This window comes from Ambystoma mexicanum, chromosome 5q (assembly GCF_040938575.1).
Source record: "Ambystoma mexicanum isolate Mex_15411 chromosome 5q, UKY_AmexF1_1, whole genome shotgun sequence".
NCBI classification, from domain to species: domain Eukaryota; kingdom Metazoa; phylum Chordata; class Amphibia; order Caudata; family Ambystomatidae; genus Ambystoma; species Ambystoma mexicanum.
In genome coordinates this window covers 128,980,678-129,001,809 of record NC_090933.1, presented here as the reverse complement: position 1 = coordinate 129,001,809, position 21,132 = coordinate 128,980,678, and the positions used below count along the sequence as shown (strand labels likewise).

The window sequence follows — 21,132 nt, the reverse complement described above, 5'->3', positions numbered from 1 at the left end:
AGTACGATCCGTGGCCTCTAGTCTGCCTTCTGTCTTACTTAAGTCCTTCTCTATCACAGCCTGCATACCCTTTGCTTTGGCTATCACTGTCCCTCAAATCACTACCTTGAAGGCCTCCCACAGTGTGCCGGCTGAGTCTACACTCCCTGTGTTATCTTGGAAGTAGTCTTTCAACCCATCTCTCAATTGTTCTTGAAAAATTATATCTCTGAGGGACTCGCTTCGAAGCTTGCAGGTCGGGATACATTCCCTGGGGGGGGGGGGGCGGGTTTGCCATGTGACCACTAGGGGAGCGTGATCAGACAGTACCCATGCTTTAAATTCTGCCGTCTTAAATTCACCCAGTTTCTCTTCTCCTGTAAATATATAGTCTAATGTATAGATCTGCAGGTGTAGGGCCCTCCATAAATCGGACAATTTGAATGCTCGCAATAACGTATTCAAGGCTTTGGCTGGCAGACTTGGATGTACAGATTTATCATCTGACCTGTCTAGATCTAGAGTCAGCGTGCAGTTAAAATCACCAACCCCCCCCCCCCCTATATGTGCCGATTTGTGGGTATTACTAACGAAAATAGGCAGCAATATCGTGATTCAGTGTATATGGATTCATGATACAGAACTTTGTGCTACAAGCCCTTGAATAATCAACATATTACCATCATAATCCCTTAGGGTTTTAAACGATAGACTGCGCCGCCCATGTCAACAACCCTCTTGCAAATGCCGAGTATGGTGAGCCTAGAGTTGTGCCACTCCAGTTTCTAACCAAGGCACTTTGTCTTTCTTTTGTGAGGTGCGTCTCCTGGAGGAGTGCAATATCAATTTTCTGGCATCTCAAATAGGACCTTATTCTATTGCGTTTATAGAACTAATGAGCCCCCTGACATTCCATGAGGCTATTCTAAGATCCCTATCCCGTATAAGCAGTCTTGCATATTTCAACAGTCTGATGCGCATATTGTACATTCCCTTTGTGGCTCTATAGGCTAACACCCCACTAACTACCCAAACTACCCCACCCTCCCCAACAATTGCCCTGCTTCTCACCCCTGCCCCAGATACTTGTCATGGTGACTGGGGTGCGGCAGTCAGATACTCAACGGTTGGTATCCAAAAACAAATCCAAATTTAGGGGAAGGACACTTCTCCGCTGCACGTACTTTGGTACAGTGCACACTGCCGGCTCCTGTGGTGCATAAATATTAGTTGTGTACAAAGGTCTGCATCCCTTGTAATCTGCCAGTCTTGACTGGTCGCTCATCCACGGATCGCTGCGTTCCTCTCGGCGTGTATCCCCTTCAGCTGACTGCTGTTGGACCTCTTCAGTTGCCAAGTTGTGTGTGTGTGTGTGTGTGCGCGTCGTCAGGGGTGTCAAAGAAGATGGCCCTACCCTTGTTCAACACTTTAAGCCTAGCTGGATTTAGTAGCATGTACTTTTTGGTTTCCAGTGCGATTTTCAAGGTGGCTATGGCATTCAGGAGCTGTTGGTCTCCGTTAGATTGATTGTGTTCTCCTTGTGAGGGTAAGGCCGCTGTCGTAATCTTCTCCAGGTGTGTTGGTTTTATGAAAGTGTCCATTGTAGGCTGCTTGGACTTGGCTTTTTTGCGCTTTGGACGCCATGGATGGTTCTTCTGAAACCGATAGTTTCACTCTGGACCTTTTGCCCACTTGCCTCTTCCATTAGGGCACCCGCTAGTGTCAGCTGGGCGCTGTGTGCTGTATTCGTGGGTGACTGAAACTGCCACCTAGGATCTTCCAATGTGCTTCACTATTGGGTGGCACCTCCTTTCTTGCTGCAATACTAGCGACCGTTTGCCACTGCGGAAGGCAACTTCTGTGCGTGTGTCCTACACGTGATGTCGCCTGTCGTGTTTCACCACCAGTATGTTGGCAGCAGCGCGCTGGTCTCCTCCTGACAATGCGTTCTCCTGGTCGTGTATCAGTACTGGGGCCATCTTTGGGGTCTCTGTTCCCTGATGGAGGCCGGATGTTGGCTCTGAGCTTGGTATTTGTGCCACTGTTTTTACTCTCCCTCAGGCTGTTGTATACTGGTTGCGTGTATCCGCCTTATGTGCTTGTGTTGTTACACACTGCCAAGTCCTTGTGCCTCACTGGTCCCGGTTTGCTGCAATAGCAGCTATTTACTTGCTCCTTGTCCAGCTCCATTGGGGTAAGGGATATATTGCCTTATGTGGCTCTGCTGCTTATTCGGAATTAGTACCCTTTTATTTGTATTGTTGCAGTATGCTCATTGCATCCTGCAGTGTATCTTGCATTTCACTCCCGCTCCCTGGCTGTGTCTGCATTGATGTTGATTGCACTGCTTAAGTCGGTGCGCTCTAGCGGTTCATTCCGAGGGTGTCCGCTCCCTCCTTTGTTCCTGTGGGCTCAGGCCACTTACTGCTGCACTCATCCTGGTTTCTGAAATCCGACAGGGGGCGGGGGGTTCAGGGAATGACCCGGGGGCTGCCACACTGATATTTGTTGAGGCTTGCGCAGTGTGCTACCAATGCTCGCTCTCACTGCCCTGTGATAGGCGACTTGTCCTTTAGATGTGTCCCTCTGCCTCTGACTCACCACCCAACCTGGATCGCCTCTGGCAGCCTTTTCGATCGCCCATGCAAGTTTTAGTTCCACATCGAGTCCCAGGCTGCTCCTCTCTTCACAGCTCTGTGTGGCCATACGTGCTGTGGCTGCTGTCTCGTCCTGCATGCACACTGGGCACTCCATGGGTTTAATCGTGGTCCAGGAAGCCATAGGGGTGTTGAGCTTTCCACCGCTGCATCGTCCTGCTTTGTTCTTTGCGACCCTTGGCTACAGCCTCACCACCGCCATCTTGTCGCTGCCGCTGGTCCAGTCACTTTATAAAACGCCCATATTACTGCAACCAGCACACCAACGTTCCATTTCTCCTCAATTATGCCTACGTTGTTTATCCAGCTGGTAATGTGTTTGTAGGGGATACTGTCACGCTGGGGCCACTAATGTAGGACAGGATTGTACCGGATCTGCCAGAGCTCTGAAAAGTGTCCCTACTGCATGGCTGCCAAGCCACGCTTCGCTGGCTTGTGGCAATGCTTGTTCCAATCTTCCCTACATTGACTTGTCACATGCAGAGATTGGTACAATTCTTGCCTTGCAATTGTTCCATTAGTTAATTGGTTCCTCACAGCATTTACTCCGGGATTCCCCATAACGACATTTTGTATAAGGAGACTCATCTAAATTCAACTTGATGCTTAGAGTAAGTTCCCAACTTAAACACCTGTTGTAACGTCCCAGGGCTCCCAATGCTTTTGGGCAGACTCACCGGTATTGGTTGGCGTGTCCGACACGTGGTGTCGAGTTGCAGTGCTGCTGGTGCCTTTTTAGAAAGCGTTCCCCACTTTTCAGATTCTCTCGTGGCTCTGACAACTTCTCTCTCGTCTGCCGGTGAAACTCCTGTTTCCCTGCGACCTCACCAGCCTCTTTTCCTGCCGGTCGGGAAACTGTCCTTCTGCAGCACCTGCGTGTCTTCTCCTGGTCTCTTTCCACCTCAGAGGAAAGTGCCTGCTTTCCCTCCGCATTCTTTCGCGTAGGTCTGCCTTCGGGTTTGCTTCCCGCTGCGCTCGCTCTTCATCCCTCTTCTCCTGCTTTACTACTGCCATGGAAGGACACACCAGATTTAAATCTCCTGCACAGCTGATTAGAGTTACAACAACTATACTGCACATTTCTGGTTCTTCTGCTCCACATTAACTCATTTAACTTCTTCCCAGTAGTAAGGTATTTCTGGGACTTGAAGCCCAAAAAATTGTTACTCTTTTTAAAGCTATTTTGTCCTGGGTTTTTGTTTACATTAAAACCAACATTAGCAGGAGATGTTAAGTGAGCATCATGTAGATATGAAGCATTAATTGTATCCTACCTACGGTGTTTGGCAAAAAGGGGCTGTAGGATTTTACCATTCAGAGGATGGGTACAATGACATGCCATTAGGAATGCTGGTACTATAGGGTCATCTTGAGAATGATTGGAAGAATTCATCGTCCCGTCCACATTCTCCACATGTGCTCCTCCCTCAAAATACCACCCCATGGTTGGTACAGGGTTGCAGCTGCTGTTCCCTGGCCAAATAGGAGGAGATCTTAGGCTGGGGATTAGTGATAACTCCACAGGATTAATCATAGAACCGTTTCATATTGTGTTCTCTTTGATTACTTTAGGGATGCACTCTGCCCAATACATTTTGAGAACTGAGTTGGCCTCATTTGGAACATATTAGCATAGAGTAGCCAAGAGCCTAGGGACCTCTAAAGATTAGGCTGACATTTTCAGTTGGCGATTTCAATTGCCAACTGACGATGTCTTTTTAGACTAGTGTCCAAGAAGGGGAAGGACTTTGTTAAGCTGTTTTGAACATTATGATTTAGAAGAGGGTGTACGACACCACCCAGAAACCACTTTACTTTAATCTATACTTGACACTGTTTCACTATAAAACTCTTTCTAGTTTTTGCAAACCCTTAGTGTAGTTCCTATAGATTTTTGAACCAACCTGTTCCTTGTGTAAAATCTAATAAGAATGCCATTTGTAATACCGTGAGATTTATTTGTCAAGCGTATCTTTGCTTGGCCTACCCCAGTGGATTGAGAACAATTCCAACACTTGGGTCCTATTGTCGCTCTTCCTCCTGCATCGCTCCAATAATTGGCTCTGCCAGCCTGTCCCTCTCCCAGGATGCCCTCCTACTGGCAATTCGTCAACTACTGGTGAATGCTGCCGTAGTGCTGGTTCCTGCTTCAGAGAGGTGGGTGAGATGGTATGCACATTACATTTGTTTATCCAAGGAAGTAGAGAGTCTGTGGCCTGTTGCTATCTGCTCAACATGCATCTTCACAAGAACAAGTTCAGACTGGGGCTTTGCTGGTTTCGCTGGACTTTTGGGATACCCACTTTGACATGCCAGTCATCCACAATCACAGCAACCTTGTGGCCCCTGGTAAGGGGCACCCATTAACAATTTTGTGTCGTCCCCATCAGTCTTTTATCATCAACACAAGGTTTTCACTAAAAGCTGCTGGCTGTGGTGGCTGCTGTTCTTGGAAGCGAACCCCACCACGCTCACACCAGAAAAAAGGCAACCCACTAGGACAAAAGACCCAGCACACCTCTTGCAGGGAGAAATTGGTTTATTTCCATAAAAAAGGTAAAACGTGCCAGGAAAGAACTCTGCTGCCATGGAACGCTCTGACGAAGTCGGCATAAGCAACAGATTATTAAGACAAACCGTGTCATCAGGGACGTAATTTACACGGTTACAAATCAAAGTAGCTGTTTGGTGCAACCTATACATGTACTACCTGCTCTATAAGGGATGCCTGGCCATTGGCCCCAGCTTCTCTTGTCCCTCTTCTTCCATGTGGGATGCTTCTTCACACATCACTGGGCGTCAAGCTACTTAATTGGAAATTCTAAATACAAAACCATTGCATTCTCTATCTGCAACCTAATGTGCTCCTGGTACTGCAGACATGGACGCAGAGGATGCGTTTGAGGTTGCTATAACTTTCAAACCCCAACATGATCCCATCCGCAACTGCACCTTTCATGATCTCCCCACCATGGTTTTAGGTTTATTACTCTTCCCCTCCCGGCACCTCAGAGCAAAAATCCCATGACCTGATGGTGGGGGCCAGCCTGCCCCTGCTCTCTGATCTTGTTTGATCGATTGGTAATCTAACAGCTTTATGGTCGGTGGTCTGGGGATGGCTGGTACCTTTTGAACGCTGGGATCCTGGAACTGGGGCATCTGGGCACTGTAACATAGAGTTAGGACTGGGGAAGGTCAGAGGCTTGTGCCCTCCTTCTCGTGGGATAACTCTTTGCAGGGAACTCTCAGCACCCACATGGCCTTGCAGGGCGCATTCTTTCTGGGATACGAATGCTGGCAGTTTGAGAAAATTAAAAGTTTATGAACCTCTGTGGCCCTGGTCGTTCTCACTGATGCCCATGTTGCAACTCAGCCCTACAAACACATGCTTATTTACACGTTCATGGCTTGGGCCTGTTGCCCTGACTGCAGCACAGCATTGGGCCTTGATTTCACTATGGCTGCTGTTTTCCTAAAATGGCATTTAATTCCCAATGCAATCTGCACCCAAACATCTGTTAACCTGCCTACAATGCAGCTTCTACCAACACCCTCCTGCCCCCTAAGGCCTCCCCAAGCATCTACAATACATTTTGAGGCTTCTGCCTCACCCTAAAACCTCTTGGGAGCCTGGGACGATCACCCCCGCTTCCAAACAACCACCTGGGCCATCTACTGCATTGCTTGGGATTTTCCCTCAACTTCACACTGCCCCTTCCTGTTGCTTCCAGTTCATTGTGCTAATTCTAGACACGCGCTTGTGCAGGGTACTTCCGTTCTAAGAGCGTCTTCTCAACATCCTTCTGGTAGTCCAGGAGTCTAGACATCAGCTATTAAAGAACATAAAAATGTGCATGCTTGTTTACAGCATAGTGCGTTTTATCATCTGTGACTTTCAACAGTTGTATGATTTCTCCAGTGATCTTTTGAGGTTGAAAGTGTCATGAATCAATAAGATTAAACAAAGCAATAAGATTTCCCCTGCACTTGCTCGATGTGAATGACACAAGGCGTAGTAAGATCCTTGTTTTGTCGTCCTATTTCCCCTCCTGGTCTCATCGCGCCTAGAAGCACTTGTGTACAGGTGCTTTATAAATGACATATATCATAACACTATGTATAGGAGATGCATTTGACGCGAGAATGATTTTTCAATTGCATGGGTTAGTCCAATGCCTACACAGGGTGTCGGGGGGGGGGGGGGCAATATGGAACCTACTAGTTCCTTGTAGTTAGTGCTGGAAATTGAGAAAATGTGCTGGGGGAAGATCAGCTCACCCACCCCTCTTTCGTACGTTGGGCAGGCGTAGTAGGTGAGGGGGGTGCATTATCAGTGGTGTGAGATTGGAGGGGCGGATCTAGGATTCGAATAATAGGAGTTCCCTGAATATAGGATGCTGACTCTTTTGCATAAAAACAAAGTGCATTTTGGGAATCCAAGAATGACCACCAAATTATCAAGCAGATCTGTAATAGTAATTCAAATGTGTATTCCTTCTGAGCGTTCAAAACACTGGTTATTGTGTTCATTTCATCTGTCAGAATAGTCACCATAACGGTAGAATGTGTGCAAAGCATGAGACATATATGAGACATATATGCAGCTCTGGACCCTTTGCTTGAGTTTGGGCTGTCCTTGTGATCAAAGGATGACTTTCAGGGGCCGTTTGGTAAGTCGTTGCATATCACCGCTGGAATTGTGACCCTAGAGATTACACGGAACGGCGCTCTGGCCAGACAATTATTTTCACGGAAGGCAGCTCTGTCTTTTTCCAGTACCAATTATTTCCTTGCTTGTAGTAACACCAAACATTAAACTTTCAAGCTGGAAAAGGTCCTATTCTAAGGCGGTGACCCAATCTGGACTACGTGATTCATAACTTCATAGAATTAAGCTGCAATAATTATTACATATAAAAAGGTAAGACGAAGATTCTCTCTCTCAAACTGTCAACGGAGTATCCTATAAAGAGGTGTCTATCAGCTTATTGTGCCGTGGACTGTGATTGTTAGATTCTTGGTGTATAGAGTATTCTGTGATACACTTGTTAACTTAAATGGACTAATGAAAATGAGCATAACTGTTCCAGGAGGTCCTGAGGAAGCTACCATTTGGAGTGAAATATGTGTTGGCCCCTACTGAGTAAATGCGACCTTCAGCTATGCCCTTATTTCAACAGACAAGGCCATCATACAATAAATATGGCCTTTTAGTTGGACCCCAATTCAGTAAACAAGCCCCATATTTAGCAAATATTGACAAAGCGGGCAATTTACAGTGAACGTGTATAAAACTGCATTCTGAAGAATCTTAAAATGTAAACGGGCTTATGAAATACTGATGCATTAGAACTTTTTGTTTTTCTTACATTTAAAGGTTTATTTCTTGATTATCTGCACATTCTCATTTTTAATTCATTTTGCTTGGCACATCATTCATAAAAGGTTTGTTCTTTCTTAATTCAGTGGGTGGAACAACATAGGGTGATTGTCCATATCAAGGTAGATATAAAGATTTGCATTTTCTATTGTATTTCTATGCTATAGAGTGATTGAAATGGATGGCTTTTACATATTGATAGTGTTTTTGTATAATATGGATATATTGTATTTTGTGATATTGATATTGCACTCGCTTCAGAGATTGAATAAATATATTTAAAAGAGCCAATATTTTTCGGATTAAAAGTTAACAAAGTAGTACAAAACGAGTGGGATGTAAAGCTTTAATTCTGCTTCTTGAGCCTTAATGATCTGTCGGGCAATAGCTGTGGAGTCATAACAGCCAGTGGCCCTTCATATTATTTGATACAACCCATACTTCTGTGAATTTCCTAAGTCAACCATAGCCTCTCTTGTTCAGTGGTGTTTCTCTCCCAGTCAGAGGGCAGTTGTGAAGGGGTACTTGGCCACTTTTCGGTTTTGAAGAGTACACCTGAACAAGGTCTTTGTGACGCGAATTCAGTCTTCTTTAGAGACTGAATTCAAGATCAGATTCCCCATGTCAAAAAGGAGAACGAGTCGTTGTGAAAATTGCACATCTGCTGACAATTTATGGTTGCTTTTGCAGAGCTGGCATATTTGTGGGGTTATGTTTAGTGCTGCTGTTAGAATGTCTCTTTAGCCAAAGTTATTTTCCATGAATAGATTTATAATTTAAAACCTTTGCTTTAAAATGCCGGCTGCAGTTTTTATTTGCCCCATTGCATATTTCACTTCCTTTATCAAAAAAGCACTATGTGTGATGTTGCAAGACAGACGACTTGCCTCAAGAACAAGGATTTGAACCACTTAAAGAAGTTTGCTTTAGTGCAGTCACCTGTGAAGCTTTGCCTTTAAAGGGAGACTTGCACTCCTTGCTAGATTCACTTTGGAACAAACACCTAAGAGAATTAATTGAACCTCTTTTGGGGAAGCAGTCTTTTTCAAAGCCCTCCACCAGAGGTTTAATGGATGAGGAAGCTCTGCCCCTAACCATCCACGGTGCTTCTTGGAAAAAAACCTACACCTCTGCCAGCCACAATGGTACCCAGAACCTCATTGGGTTGAAGGACGCCTGCAGTTGTCTTCCAGCCTTGCCCATAGTTGAGAGCCTGAGAACAAGGACCCACCTTGTCCGTGGGACACACCACTACCAAGAGCCAGTGCAACCAGGATCCTGGTGTTGCCGTCGAAGTTTGTGATTTGAGCTGCATCGACCGACTTGTGCCAACAGGACCCTGTGTTGCTACCTTTTGGCACTCGCCTGATCTACTAACTGCTGTTGCATCTTTCAAACCAGTTTTCTGTCCCACCTTGTTAGCTGAGCATGCTGTTGCCTCGGCTCGAACAAGAAGCGATTGCGGCAATCATTATTCAAACCGCCAGCATCTTCATTTCAAATCTTTGACAGTCAACCAAACCCTGCGGACCCATCGAACTTTGACGTTTAAACACCTGATCAAACCGCCTGACTCACTGTGCTTTCAGTCACCAGCATTTTCACCATCGCCCCGACATTGAAACTGACCTTGGAGGACCTCACAATCTGCACTGAGCATTTCTTAGAAACACAGCAAGCTTTAGTTGGGCGCGTTGCATCCCAAGCAAAGCACACCACCTGTTGAATCAACCTATAATTTGCATGACCTATTCTTGAACCGCTGAAAGCGCTGCGTTGCTCATCGACCTGACCCTGTGGTTACCAAACTACTTGAACCTGCACCTGTTCAACATTGAACCGCACCCCAGATCATAAATTTCAGTTTTTAACCATCACCAGACCTCGTCCCAAACTGCTGGAATGTTGCACGCCGCCCCAAACTGGCACCGATCTTTGAACCGACCCTGCTGAGCCAACTGAGCTGCGTCGCTAGAACACCGCTCTAACTGCTGTGAGCTACCATTTCGAACCAACTCGTTACACGCGCCCCGCCTGGGGGGGTGGGGGGTTACACGATCTGCTACAACCAAACTTGGCATAATCGGCTTGCATAGCACCATGAAGCCTAGTTCTACAATGTCGAACTTCCAAGAACTGCAGAAAGGTATTGACAGATAACTGCATGCATGGTTCTGTTTTGGGATGTAGAGATCAAGTCCCTTAAATCCCCTTTTGCACCAGAATATATCCTTTTTTTACAAACATTGAGGTTATTATTGCCTTTCACTCAGATTCATTACCTAGAGTGCTGCATTTTGCTATCTTGGCATGTTCTGTGTTCTTTCCTCGTGGGTGAATTTTTTTATAGTGTTTTTCTATATTGTTAGTTTTGCCTATGGTGTGTTTTAATAAAAGTATATATTTGTATTGAACATTGATTGTACATTCCTTTGTTTTGGACTGTTATACTTCTATGTTTGGGTTGCTACTGAATCACATTAACGCCCCTTTTGAGAATATTGCGTTCCCTCGGCCCACATTGCCGCAAAAGGCAAAGGAGCTGTCGCTTAACTGTCTGTTATGCCTTTATGATTGTGTTGGCTCTGGTTTGTAGATGTGTAGGGCCTGAAGGCATTTTAGCCTATCCTGATCCTTGTACTCCTGCAGGGAAGTCAATTTGTCATACACAAGATGCACACTTTAACCTTCTTCCATTATGAATGATCCATTTTGCTTTTAATTTCTTCTAGATGTGTCTCGTTGCTTCGATATCCAAAGTCTAGAAGCAGGATCTAAATGGCTCCCAGCAATTACAAACCCTAGATTAATTATTGCATTCCCTGTATATTAGTAGTTTGACCCATTTGGCACTGTAAAATAATCCATGATAATAGATATATTTCGTGATAGATTGGATGGCTGAAGGTTAGGAATGTGTCCCAAGAGTAAGCTACTACTTACTGTCTTCTGTGCAACCATGGATACAATATTAATTTCACTTCTATCGTTATTAGGTACAGAAAAAGTACGGCAAGCTCAAGGCAATACACATCTCCACATTGTGAATCCGGATTGGCTTTGGAGTTGCCTGGAACGATGGGAAAAGGTAGAAGAGCAGCTTTTCCCCTTGAAAGAGGATTACATCAAAACACAAAGGTAAATGTGGAGCTCCTATATCAGCCAGTTTGTTTCTAAACATACATTTGTAGATTTACCCAAGTGTTTGGGTATGTGTTGAAAGGGTGTAATTTATTATTCAATAGGCAGGTAAAAGAAAAAATTCAATTTAAAAATGATTTTTTGTTAAAACATGTTCTGTTACTTCAAAGTAGACTAATATTTCTTTCTTGTGAACTGGCTTTGTTGTAAACTTTTTCTAATGCGAGACCAGGCGACAGTGAAAGGTGGGCCACAATAAAAATGTGTTAGTTGGTTTTTGCCACAAACTATTTTTGGTAAAATTGCATAGCAAATGCTATTGAGAGCACGTTTGGTCAATGCCATAGGTGAAAACTACCAGTTGTGCAGCACATTAACTCATCAAACTGGTCCACATTAGCCATACGCCACCAAGTATGGTGGCACTCTTCTGTTGGAGCGGCCCTTCAGGAATTGTTTTATTGCTAGATGTGCTTGACCAAGCCCTCCTTTGGTTGCATAATACCCTACATCCTCCTTATTCTATATGCTCTCGCCCCCAGGAATTTAATTTGCGGGTGTGGGTGGTGTGGGAGCGACACAATTGTTTAACTTCAAATGGTGGTAGTTTCTTAAATTTAGGTGACATTTGTCAACTTCTTAAAACTCGATCAAAGCATGTGATCTTTTTTATTTTTTGTACTTTTTTTTAAGACACTGCTCCTGTTTGGACTGTTCTTGCCAATGCTGACTTAATCATCGCTATTATTTAAGAACCTGAACGGGAATCCTATTATTCCTGCTAGAACTTTCTGTTCCTTATTAATTCTGTGATTGTCTTTAAGTTGCTGTTTTAGTGCATTAACATATAGGGCCTGATTCATGGAAGGTTTTCCTATGGGATTGCGCCATTGTAAAACACTTCCATGAATTGGGCCCATATTCTTTTGCTCGCATGTAATTCAATCACCCACCTTTTTATGCTGTTGGATACTTTATCCAGTCCTTTAGGGTCATAATTTCCCTTTAGCGGTTTATTGTCTGTGTATTTCAAGTGGTATGTCCCAAATTAATGTTTCAAATTTCGCTGTCACCTATCTTGTGGCCAACTATTGTGGTATAGGTCTTCTCAGTACCTTTTGAATAACCTTGATGCGAAAGTTATAGTTTCCGCTTTTTCCATTGTCCGGTTGTATGAGAGTGCTGCACCTAACCATACATTACTAGTGTCTTTTGCTATGATCGTCCTTTTTTCCCACTTTGTAATTATTTAAGGCAGGCACCCCTTTTTAATGCTTCCCTGAGTGTGTTAAAATCTTTGTTGCATTCCTTTGACCATTCTTATGTGGTTCTCTTTATCATGTCCCGTAAAGTCATTGTTCAGTCGCCGAAGTTGGGCACAAACATGGAATAATATTTGCCCATTACTAAGGTCATTAGTTTCTCTTTGCCTACTCTTAGGTCCCGCCCCCTTCCTTCCATACTGCATGGGGCATCCTTTCCTAGGGCACGGAGACAAACCTTTTTCACCAGAAAAACCTTCCCCTTTAAATTTAGAGGCTCGCGGGGGTGCAGACCTGGGAGCATGCACTACCCTGACTCCGCCCACCGGTGCGACTCCTCAGTCCACTTTTCCGTGCCGACAGGAACGGGGCGATTTCACCAGCGCTCCTGGGTTTGGCCTTGCCGTGTAATTCCACACGCTCTTCCCACGATTCTTCTTCTATCATTTTGTCTTCATTTATCATCTAGGTACTTGGTCCTCCAGTGTCACATTCTTCCCCTGCGCATGTCTACTTCAGCGGGCTTCAGCAAGTGTCCAGCCTGTGAGGGGCTCTTTCCTATGTCTGATCCCCACGCTCTTTGCCTCAGCTGCCTTGGCCCGGACCATGGCTGGGAAGGTTGTACCGCATGCAACGCACTGACTCCACGCGCACTGAAGAACAGGCTAGCTAGGTGGAGGGAGCTCTTCAAATGGTCGCCTCCAGAGGGCCTGAAGAAGTTTGTCAGAGATCGAGGCCCTAAGAAATGCCAGTACTTTTCATCGCACCCCATAAGGGGGACTCCTTCCCGAGGAAACGCCCAAGCGGGAGGAACCTCTCTCGTTCTTGTACCAGCACACGCACCAAGGCTAGTACAGCTACTGGCCTCATGGCCCAGGGGTCATCAGATCCTTCCGGAATCACTGCTGAGGGGCCGCAAGGTTCTTTTACTGGATGTACACCCGAGGGGCAACGCTCTAGTACCGGCTCTGTCCGATGGGGCGTCTGCACGCAGCACTACTGGCGTCAATGCTGAGGGCAATACACCTTCCAGTCCTAGACCAGAGGTGCTGGGTAGGCATCATGATGCACCACCAAGCGTCTTGGAGGAGGCTGGGCCCAGGGAGCCATGCACCACGACTTTGGCATGTGGCACACAGCTCGACAAAATGGCTGCCGTGCCAGACAACATGGCTGCTCGTCCTATGCAACTCGTAGGAACAGAGCAGGCGGGTGAATGACTTTCAAGGTGGGACTGCTGTCAACCATGTATGTGCCCTACAGTTTATCCAGCAGCACGCAGGGCAGGTTCCCCCTGCAACCTAGACAGTGTGCTCCGGCCCCAGCAGCCCCTAGCCACTCTGTCAATATCTCCTGCCTCCGAAAACCGCTTCTTCTAAAGCTTCCTGGCGCTGATGCGAACCCCCCAGGGGCCATCCTACGGCATGCTGTCAGGGACTTGCTCTCTCTGGTCACTGCACTGTAGCCCATAGTCATTCCTCACATGGCTCCGACGCCTCAGGCCCCAGCACAGCCCCCGCTGGCTTCTTCGATTCCGGTCCCCCTGCCTCCCACAGCACAGGCGGTTCCACACCAGCCTCTGGCTCCCGTCTCCACACCTCAGCCCATGGCGCCCAGCACCCCTCCACCCACTCTGGACCAGCCGGACCCAGACGAGGAGGAGGACCCTGACACGCCGTTGTCAACAAAGGCCTTCCACGACAGGCTGACTGTTTTGGCAGAATATTTGGGCCTTCCTCAACACGAGGTAGAGCAGCCCAAGCAGGGGCTCTTGGCAGAAGTCCTCACCCTAAGACCCCCTACCAAGAGGGGTATCCCCATACAGATGGACGTTGTGACACTGGCCAAGAAGGGGTGGCTCAAGCCACACTCGGCCCAACCTGTCAATCAGCACCTAGATGCCAAGTATAGATGGAGGGGGACACACTCTTGTTGTTGGCACACCCTCAACCACACTCTTCGGTGATCGTTGCAGCGTCACTGTACTCTAAGCCTTAGTCCTCGGCCACCTCGTCCTTGGCGCTGCTAGGCAAGGAGTAGAAGATCTTGGAGGCGTACAGGAAGAAGCTGTACTCCAATGCCTCCTTGCACCTGCGTCAAGCCAACGTGGATGCCATGCTAGCAGCCGCTAACCAGAAGCTTTGGTGGGAAATTGGGGACTTCCTCCTGGAAATTTCGGTGCAGAGCCAGGCACACTTCAAGGCGGGTCTACGAGAAGCCAGGCTGGTAGCGCAGGACATCATGGAGTCCACTGTGGCTCACATCGATGCCTCTGGCCGGGCCATCTGCATTGCCACGGACATGAGAAGGTACACCTGGCTTCAGGCTAAGTTTAACCCTGACGTCCAGGATCGCATATTGGACTTTCCGTTCGAGGGGAGTACCTCTTTCACTCTACTACCGACGAGGAATTAGATAAAAAGAATTACAGACTGTGAAATTTTTATCCTGACGAAGGCCATGCCCAAGGCGTACAACCTGTCGCATCAACGCTCCGACAAGGGGTGGGCTTTTGGTGGGTTCCGGGGATTCCAGGAATGGAGGTTTAGGCAACCTGACTGCTCGCCGAGTCAGCACCGGCGCAAGAAAAAAAAAGGGGTGGTGGGGCAAACTCTTCTTCCAGTCCCCCCCCTCCTCAGCGGCAGCCTCAGAAGGTTAAAAGGCATGAAACGTCCATTCGGGCCCTCATGTCTCCAGTGGGTGGCAGGCTTGGCTCTCGCATGCATATCTGACACCAAAACATTGCGGACCACTGGATCCTATCCGTAGGATCCACGTGGTACAACAGTTGCCGTCCCAATCTGCGGGAGTGGAGGGGAGGAGGGAGGAGGAGGAGGTATCGGTAGGTGGTACCCCGTGGATCCTACGTATAGGATCCAGCGGTCGGCAAAGTTTTGCCACCAGAAATGCATGCGAGAGGCAAGCCTGCCCCCTTTTTGGAGTCATCTGGGATGCTTGACCCTGCCCAGTCTGGTTTTCGCCCTGGCAGAGGAACGGAAAGTGTTCTTGTCTCTGTGCAGGACTTTATGGCCAGGCTAGTAGATCAGGGCGGTGTCGGCACTCTGATTTCTTTTTTTTTACATCTTTCAGCGGCGTTGGACACCATCGATTATGCCATCCTGCTCTTGCGCCTGGCCCAGATTGGTGTCTCCTGGTTTGGCTCCTGTTACGCTCACCTGACTCCCACAGAGGCGCCGGTCTGATCTGGGCTGCTGCGGCCTCCTCCAGCGTAATGCGTAGGGCCGAGATGTGTAGTTTGTCTGGCCGGTAGGAGTACTCTTCTGTGAATGGAGAAAGGGGAATTAACCACCCGTGGAGTTGAGCGTAAATTCCCCCGACCCCCCCCCGTTGTTCTCCCCACTGACCACCTCCGATGTCCCCTCTAAAGTCTCACCTTATGGTTTGAAAGGGTGAGCTCTCCATCCTGCTTCGAGTGCAGGGGCACGTGATGGACCAGTTGCTCCACTGGTCGAAGGAATTGGTGAGTTCCAGGGCTATATTGACTCTCCCGGCAAGACGCCGTAAGTATGCAGTTCGTAAGAGTTCAAATGCCTGACCATCACTCCTATCCAATCCCGTAATCTGTGGTCTTCTCCAGCATGGGGTCTGGCATGGATTCACATGCTCATGAATATTCCCCGTCGTCAGGCTGGGAATCCTCGGTAAAGAAAAAATCAGTATCAGTTTCGTTTCTGATCTGTCTTTGGTAGTAGTAACCAATCACTGATCTCTGCGTCATACTGACCACAGCCAATGACTGCTATCCCCCTAAGCCCTGCCTCTGGCAGCCATCTTCAGATTTTTACCGCACGTTCAAGTGTTGGGAGTCCTCGTGCTTGGCTCTCGAGCTTTTACTGCGTGTTTCACGCTTTTTCAGGTGAATTTTCACATTTTTTCGGTTAATCGAGCCTCAAGCTCCACCGTTTCTACTCCCGTTAACGGGTACCCGTTGCGGGATTTTCCTGCACCCCTCAAGGGTGAAGATTTCGTTGAATCAACCTCTTGGAGGATTCCAGAAGATTTGCGGCCCACTTCGAGATGTCCCAGGACGCGAGTTTGTCACCCGGACCCAAGCTGTTTCGCAGCTGCCCTGGATGCGGGCTGCAGAATGTGTTTAAGGAGGACGAACATTCGCAATGCCTCTACTGTCTTCATGGGGACAAGACTCATGTAGAGAAGGACTGCCAGTTCTGCAAGAACTTGTCGGAGCGGACCAGGAGGGACCGTCGGTCTCGTCTCGCCAGCTGGTTGGAGAAGGGCTCAACGGGTGAGAAGAAGAAGAAAGGGTCCGAGCGGGCTTCTAAGTCCTGTGCGGGCGCCCCGGCGACGGGGGCCCAACACCAGGCTAAGCGCCGCGAGTCCGCTGGCTCTGGGAGCGCCGAAAGGCCGGGCTCTTCGGTCGCCAGGCAGGGCGCACCTTCCCTGGCACCGCCAACCACGAGCCAGCGCTCCAGTTCGGGGAAGAGGAAGTCCGAGCCCCCAGGTAAGCTTCGGGAGAAGCCCCGTCCGATCTCGGGAGAGGGGGAGCGAGGCGTCGCCCCTCCCCCTAAGGAGAAGGCCCAGGACGCACCTAAGGTGGTGAAGGCCCCTACCCAGCAGGCAAAGGCCTCTATCGAGGCGATCGCGGCGACTCTGGCCAAGCCGCCAGAGACCCCGCCAGCAGAGACTGCCTCCGGGACTAGAGTTTCCCTGCCGCCAAGGAGGGAATCCTCTTTTCAGCCCATCGTCATCGCCGCCAAGATGGAACAAGGGGGGGGGGGGGGCACGGTAGCCTCCTCGAGCTCCGAGTCAGCCTCGGAAGAGGAACTGACCGAGGTCACGAGGAATCTCGAAGTACAATTCGAGAAGGTTCGGTCCCGCAAGGAAGATCCTCGGGAGATAACCGAGGAAGACGATGGCGAGGAAGAGCAGCCTTCCCTTCCGGCGCAGCCGGAACCTAGGCCTCAGGATAGCTCGGCAGCCATTTTGTCTGCGATCCAGTCCTTATGCTCTGAGATAAGGACGAGATTACCACGGCCCAGGCCGGAGGACCCGCAACCTGGCCCGTCGGGAAGTCCTCAGAACAAACAACGGAGGACCCAACCCTCTCCTCCTCTCGCCCCCTTAAGGCCTGCAGTTCCCTCCTCATCCTCCCACGAGTCGGGAGATGGCGCGGTGGGCTCGACGACGGGCTCTGAGGGCGACAACGATGGAACGGGTCTCCCGTCGCACGGGCATCTCCGCCCGACGAGATTGGCTCATTCCATGCCATGATCGCCAGGGCGTCCGAATTGTTCCAGCTCTGCCCGGAGGAGCAGAAAAAGGAAGGTTTCCTCTATCAGCGCCGGGAGGCCAAGAGGAAGACTGTCATCGCGGTGCCTCTAATCGATGACAACTGGGAGGAGGGCCTGTCGGTCCTCAAGAACCCCTCCACGGCACCAGCCAAACGGGACCGGTACGAGAAGAAGTACCGGGTCCCCGGGACTGCTCCCCTGTGACTCAGGTCCCAGTCAACGCCAGACTCGGTCGTCTCGGCGGCGGTGGCGAAGAAGAAAGCGGCGGGGTCAGGAGCCTCAACGTCGAATTCCCCTCCAGACGGCGAGGGAAAGAAGTTGGACGCCATGGGGCGACGGGTCATTTCGTCGGTGGCGCCGATGATCAAAGCGGCCAACGCACTGGCGATCGTCGCCCGTTACGACAGGGAGCTCTGGTTCAAGCTGGCCCCCATATTGGACTTCCTACCGGATGACAAGAGGTCTGAGGCCCTGGAAATACTTCAAGAAGGCGAGGCGGCATTGGACGACGCCATAACGGTGGCAACCGATATTGCCGATACTGGATTCCGCCAGCTGGGCAACAGTTTGCCTACAACGACGGGGTTGGCTCCGGGCGACCGACTTCCGTCAGGACGTCCAGACCAGGGTGTTGGACATGCCGTTCGAGGGCAGCAACTTGTTCGGGAAGGCGGTGGACGAATCCCTCCAAGCCATAAAGACGGACAGGGAGACGGCCCACGCGCTAGGAGCCCTTCAGCAACGACGGCCCTTTCGGAGTTCCGGAGGCAGACAGGAGGCCTCCAAGGGATCCAGCGGTGGCTCGTCCTACCGCCAGGCGGCACACTCCTCGTCTCAGGAGGCCTACAGGGGTCGCCGCAAGCAGGGAGCGCCTCGCCGCTGTCGGCAAGGTGGCCAGGGCGGCAAGGCCACCACTTCCAAGCAGGACTGAACCGGCCGCGGCCTTGGGCCCCCACCGAAGCACCCCGGTGGGAGGCCGGCTGACGAAGTTCGTCGGCGTGTGGAAGTCCATCTCCACCGATCGTTGGGTGCTGGATACCATGGCAAGAGGACACTCTTATCGAATTCCTGAAGAAGTGCCCTCACATTCCACCTGTGGCCAGGAAGGAAAATCACGTCCCGCAACTGCTGTTGGAAGTACGGCGATGCTCAGTAAAGGCGCCATCGAGCCCATCCCGAAGAGGCTCCGGGGTGTACTCAAGGTACTTCCTCGTCAGGAAGAAGACGGGCGGCTGGCGCCCCATCCTGGACCTTCGTCGTTTGAACAAATACATCAGGTCACAAAAGTTCACGTGCTGGGACAGCTGGAGGAAGGCGACTTCCTATCGTCGCTGGACCTGGAGGATGCTTACTTCCACGTTCCCATCCTCAAAAGTCACCGAAAGTTCCTCAGGTTCGTCGTCCAGGGACGCCACTACCAATTCAGAGCACTGCCGTTCGGATTGAAGTCGGCCCCCAGGGTCTTTACCAAGTGCCTGGCACCTGTGGCGGCGCGGCTGCGCCTGCAGGGGATTTACGTCTACCCCTACCTGGACGACTGGCTCATCCGTTCAAGGACGAGGGAACTCGCCGTCGAACACACTGCGAGGACCGTCCAGCTACTCACAGACCTGGAATTCGCCATAAATTACCACCTGGTGCCGTCGCAGGTGGCCCTGTTTCTGGGAGCAAAGCTCGATACAGTGAGGCGCCTGGCGGCACCATCGGAAGAACGGACGAAGACCATTCTGGGCAAAGTGCAGCACCTGCTAGCCACGGACGTGGCCAGGGTGAGGTCCATCAAGTCCCTCCTGGGGATGATGTCCTCTTGCATCTACCTGGTGCGCCTTTGCAGACTAAGGATGCGCCCTCTCCAAGAATTTCTCGACGCCCGTTGGATGCAAGTGACGGGCACCTTCGAAGACAGGGTCCCCCTCAACGAGGTGTTCCGGCTGGCGATTCAGTGGTGGTGCGTTCGAGCGCACCTCACGGCGGGCAAGGACTTTCAGACGCCGGCGTACCAGGAGACGGTGACGACGGACGCTTCCCTGGAAGGTTGGGGCGCCCACACCGGAGATCTCGACGCAAGAGGCCTCTGGCTCCCAGAGGAGAAGCTCCTGCACATCAACATCCTGGAACTCCGAGCCGTGTTCTGGGCTCTCAAATCGCTCCTCCCGTCGCTCAAGGGCAAGGTGGTGCGGATCTTCACGGACAACACCACGACAATGTTTTACATACGGAAGCAGGGAGGTACCAGATCCCCAGCCCTATCCAAGGAGGCACAGGATCTGTGGCACTGGGCGGTCGCCCAGGGGATGTTCCTGGTTCCCTTCGACCTGGCAGGAGAAAGAAACCCCATCGCCGACTCGCTCAGCAGGGAGCTACGCGCGTGTCACGAGTGGGAGCTGCGCCAGGATCAGGTGGATCAACTCTTCCGACGATGGGGCAAACCCCAAATCGACCTGTTCGCAACAGCGACGAACTCGAAGTGCCAGAGGTTCGCCAGCAGGTTTCCCCAGCTGAGAAGCATGGGCGATGCGTTCTCGTTTCCCTGGGACGGCCTATACCTGTATGCGTTCCCTCCGTTGCCGTTGCTGCTTCGACTCATCAACCAGTTCAAGAGGTCCCGGTGCAGGATGATCCTCGTCGCACCGGCGTGGCCGAGGCAGATCTGGTTCCCGGACCTTCTGGACTTGTCAACGTCCCCATACATCAAGCTGTCGGCGGACGCGGATCTCCTCTCTAGAGACCCGGCGTCGCTGAACCTGCAGGCTTGGCTCCTGCAGCGCTAGAGTTTGGAGGTTACGATATACCGGCCGACTGCAGAGAGGTTCTTGCAAAGGCCCAGGGCGCCCTCGACTCTCAAATGCTACGGTCACAAGTGGAAGAGGTTCTCCATCTGGTGCCGAGCACAGAAGATCAACCCCCTACGGATTACGGCCCCTCAGGTGCTGCCGTACCTGCTATCGCTGGCAAAGGCTGGGCTAGCCCATGCCTCCATTAAGATTCATCTGGCGGCGATCTCCAGATATACCAGAACCACAGGACGGACGTCCCTGTGGTCCCATCGACTGGTGAAAGAGTTTATGAAAGGACTGTTCCGGTCGTTCCCGCCGGTGAAGGCCCCGGCCCCGGCGTGGGAACTTAACGTGGTGCTGACTAGGCTCATGGGGCCCCCATTCGAGCCGATGCACTCCGCACCGATGAAGTTTGTGTCGTGGAAGACTGCATTCCTGGTGGCCATTACCTCCGCACGACGAGTGGGAGAGATCCAGGCCCTATCCTGCAAAGCACCGTACTTGACTTTCCATGCCTCGAGGGTGGTGCTTAGAACGCACCCCTCCTTTATGCCCACGGTGCCGTCGGACTTCCATCTTAACGAGCCCCTGGTGTTACCTGTGTTCTTCCTGTCTCCTTCGTCGCCGGCCGAGAGGACTTTGCACTCGCTGGATGTGGCTAGA

At 50.2% G+C, this 21,132-nt stretch overlaps 1 protein-coding gene across 1 annotated transcript in view; it reads left to right on the top strand.

The window, feature by feature from the left end:
* Positions 1 to 21,132, top strand: part of CTDP1 (CTD phosphatase subunit 1) — a 1,764,689-nt gene that overhangs the window by 699,476 nt on the left and 1,044,081 nt on the right. The window contains exon 9 of the mRNA XM_069620649.1: positions 11,013 to 11,154. Within this exon, the coding sequence (XP_069476750.1) occupies positions 11,013 to 11,154 (142 nt within the window). The remainder of the gene's footprint in view (positions 1 to 11,012; positions 11,155 to 21,132) is intronic.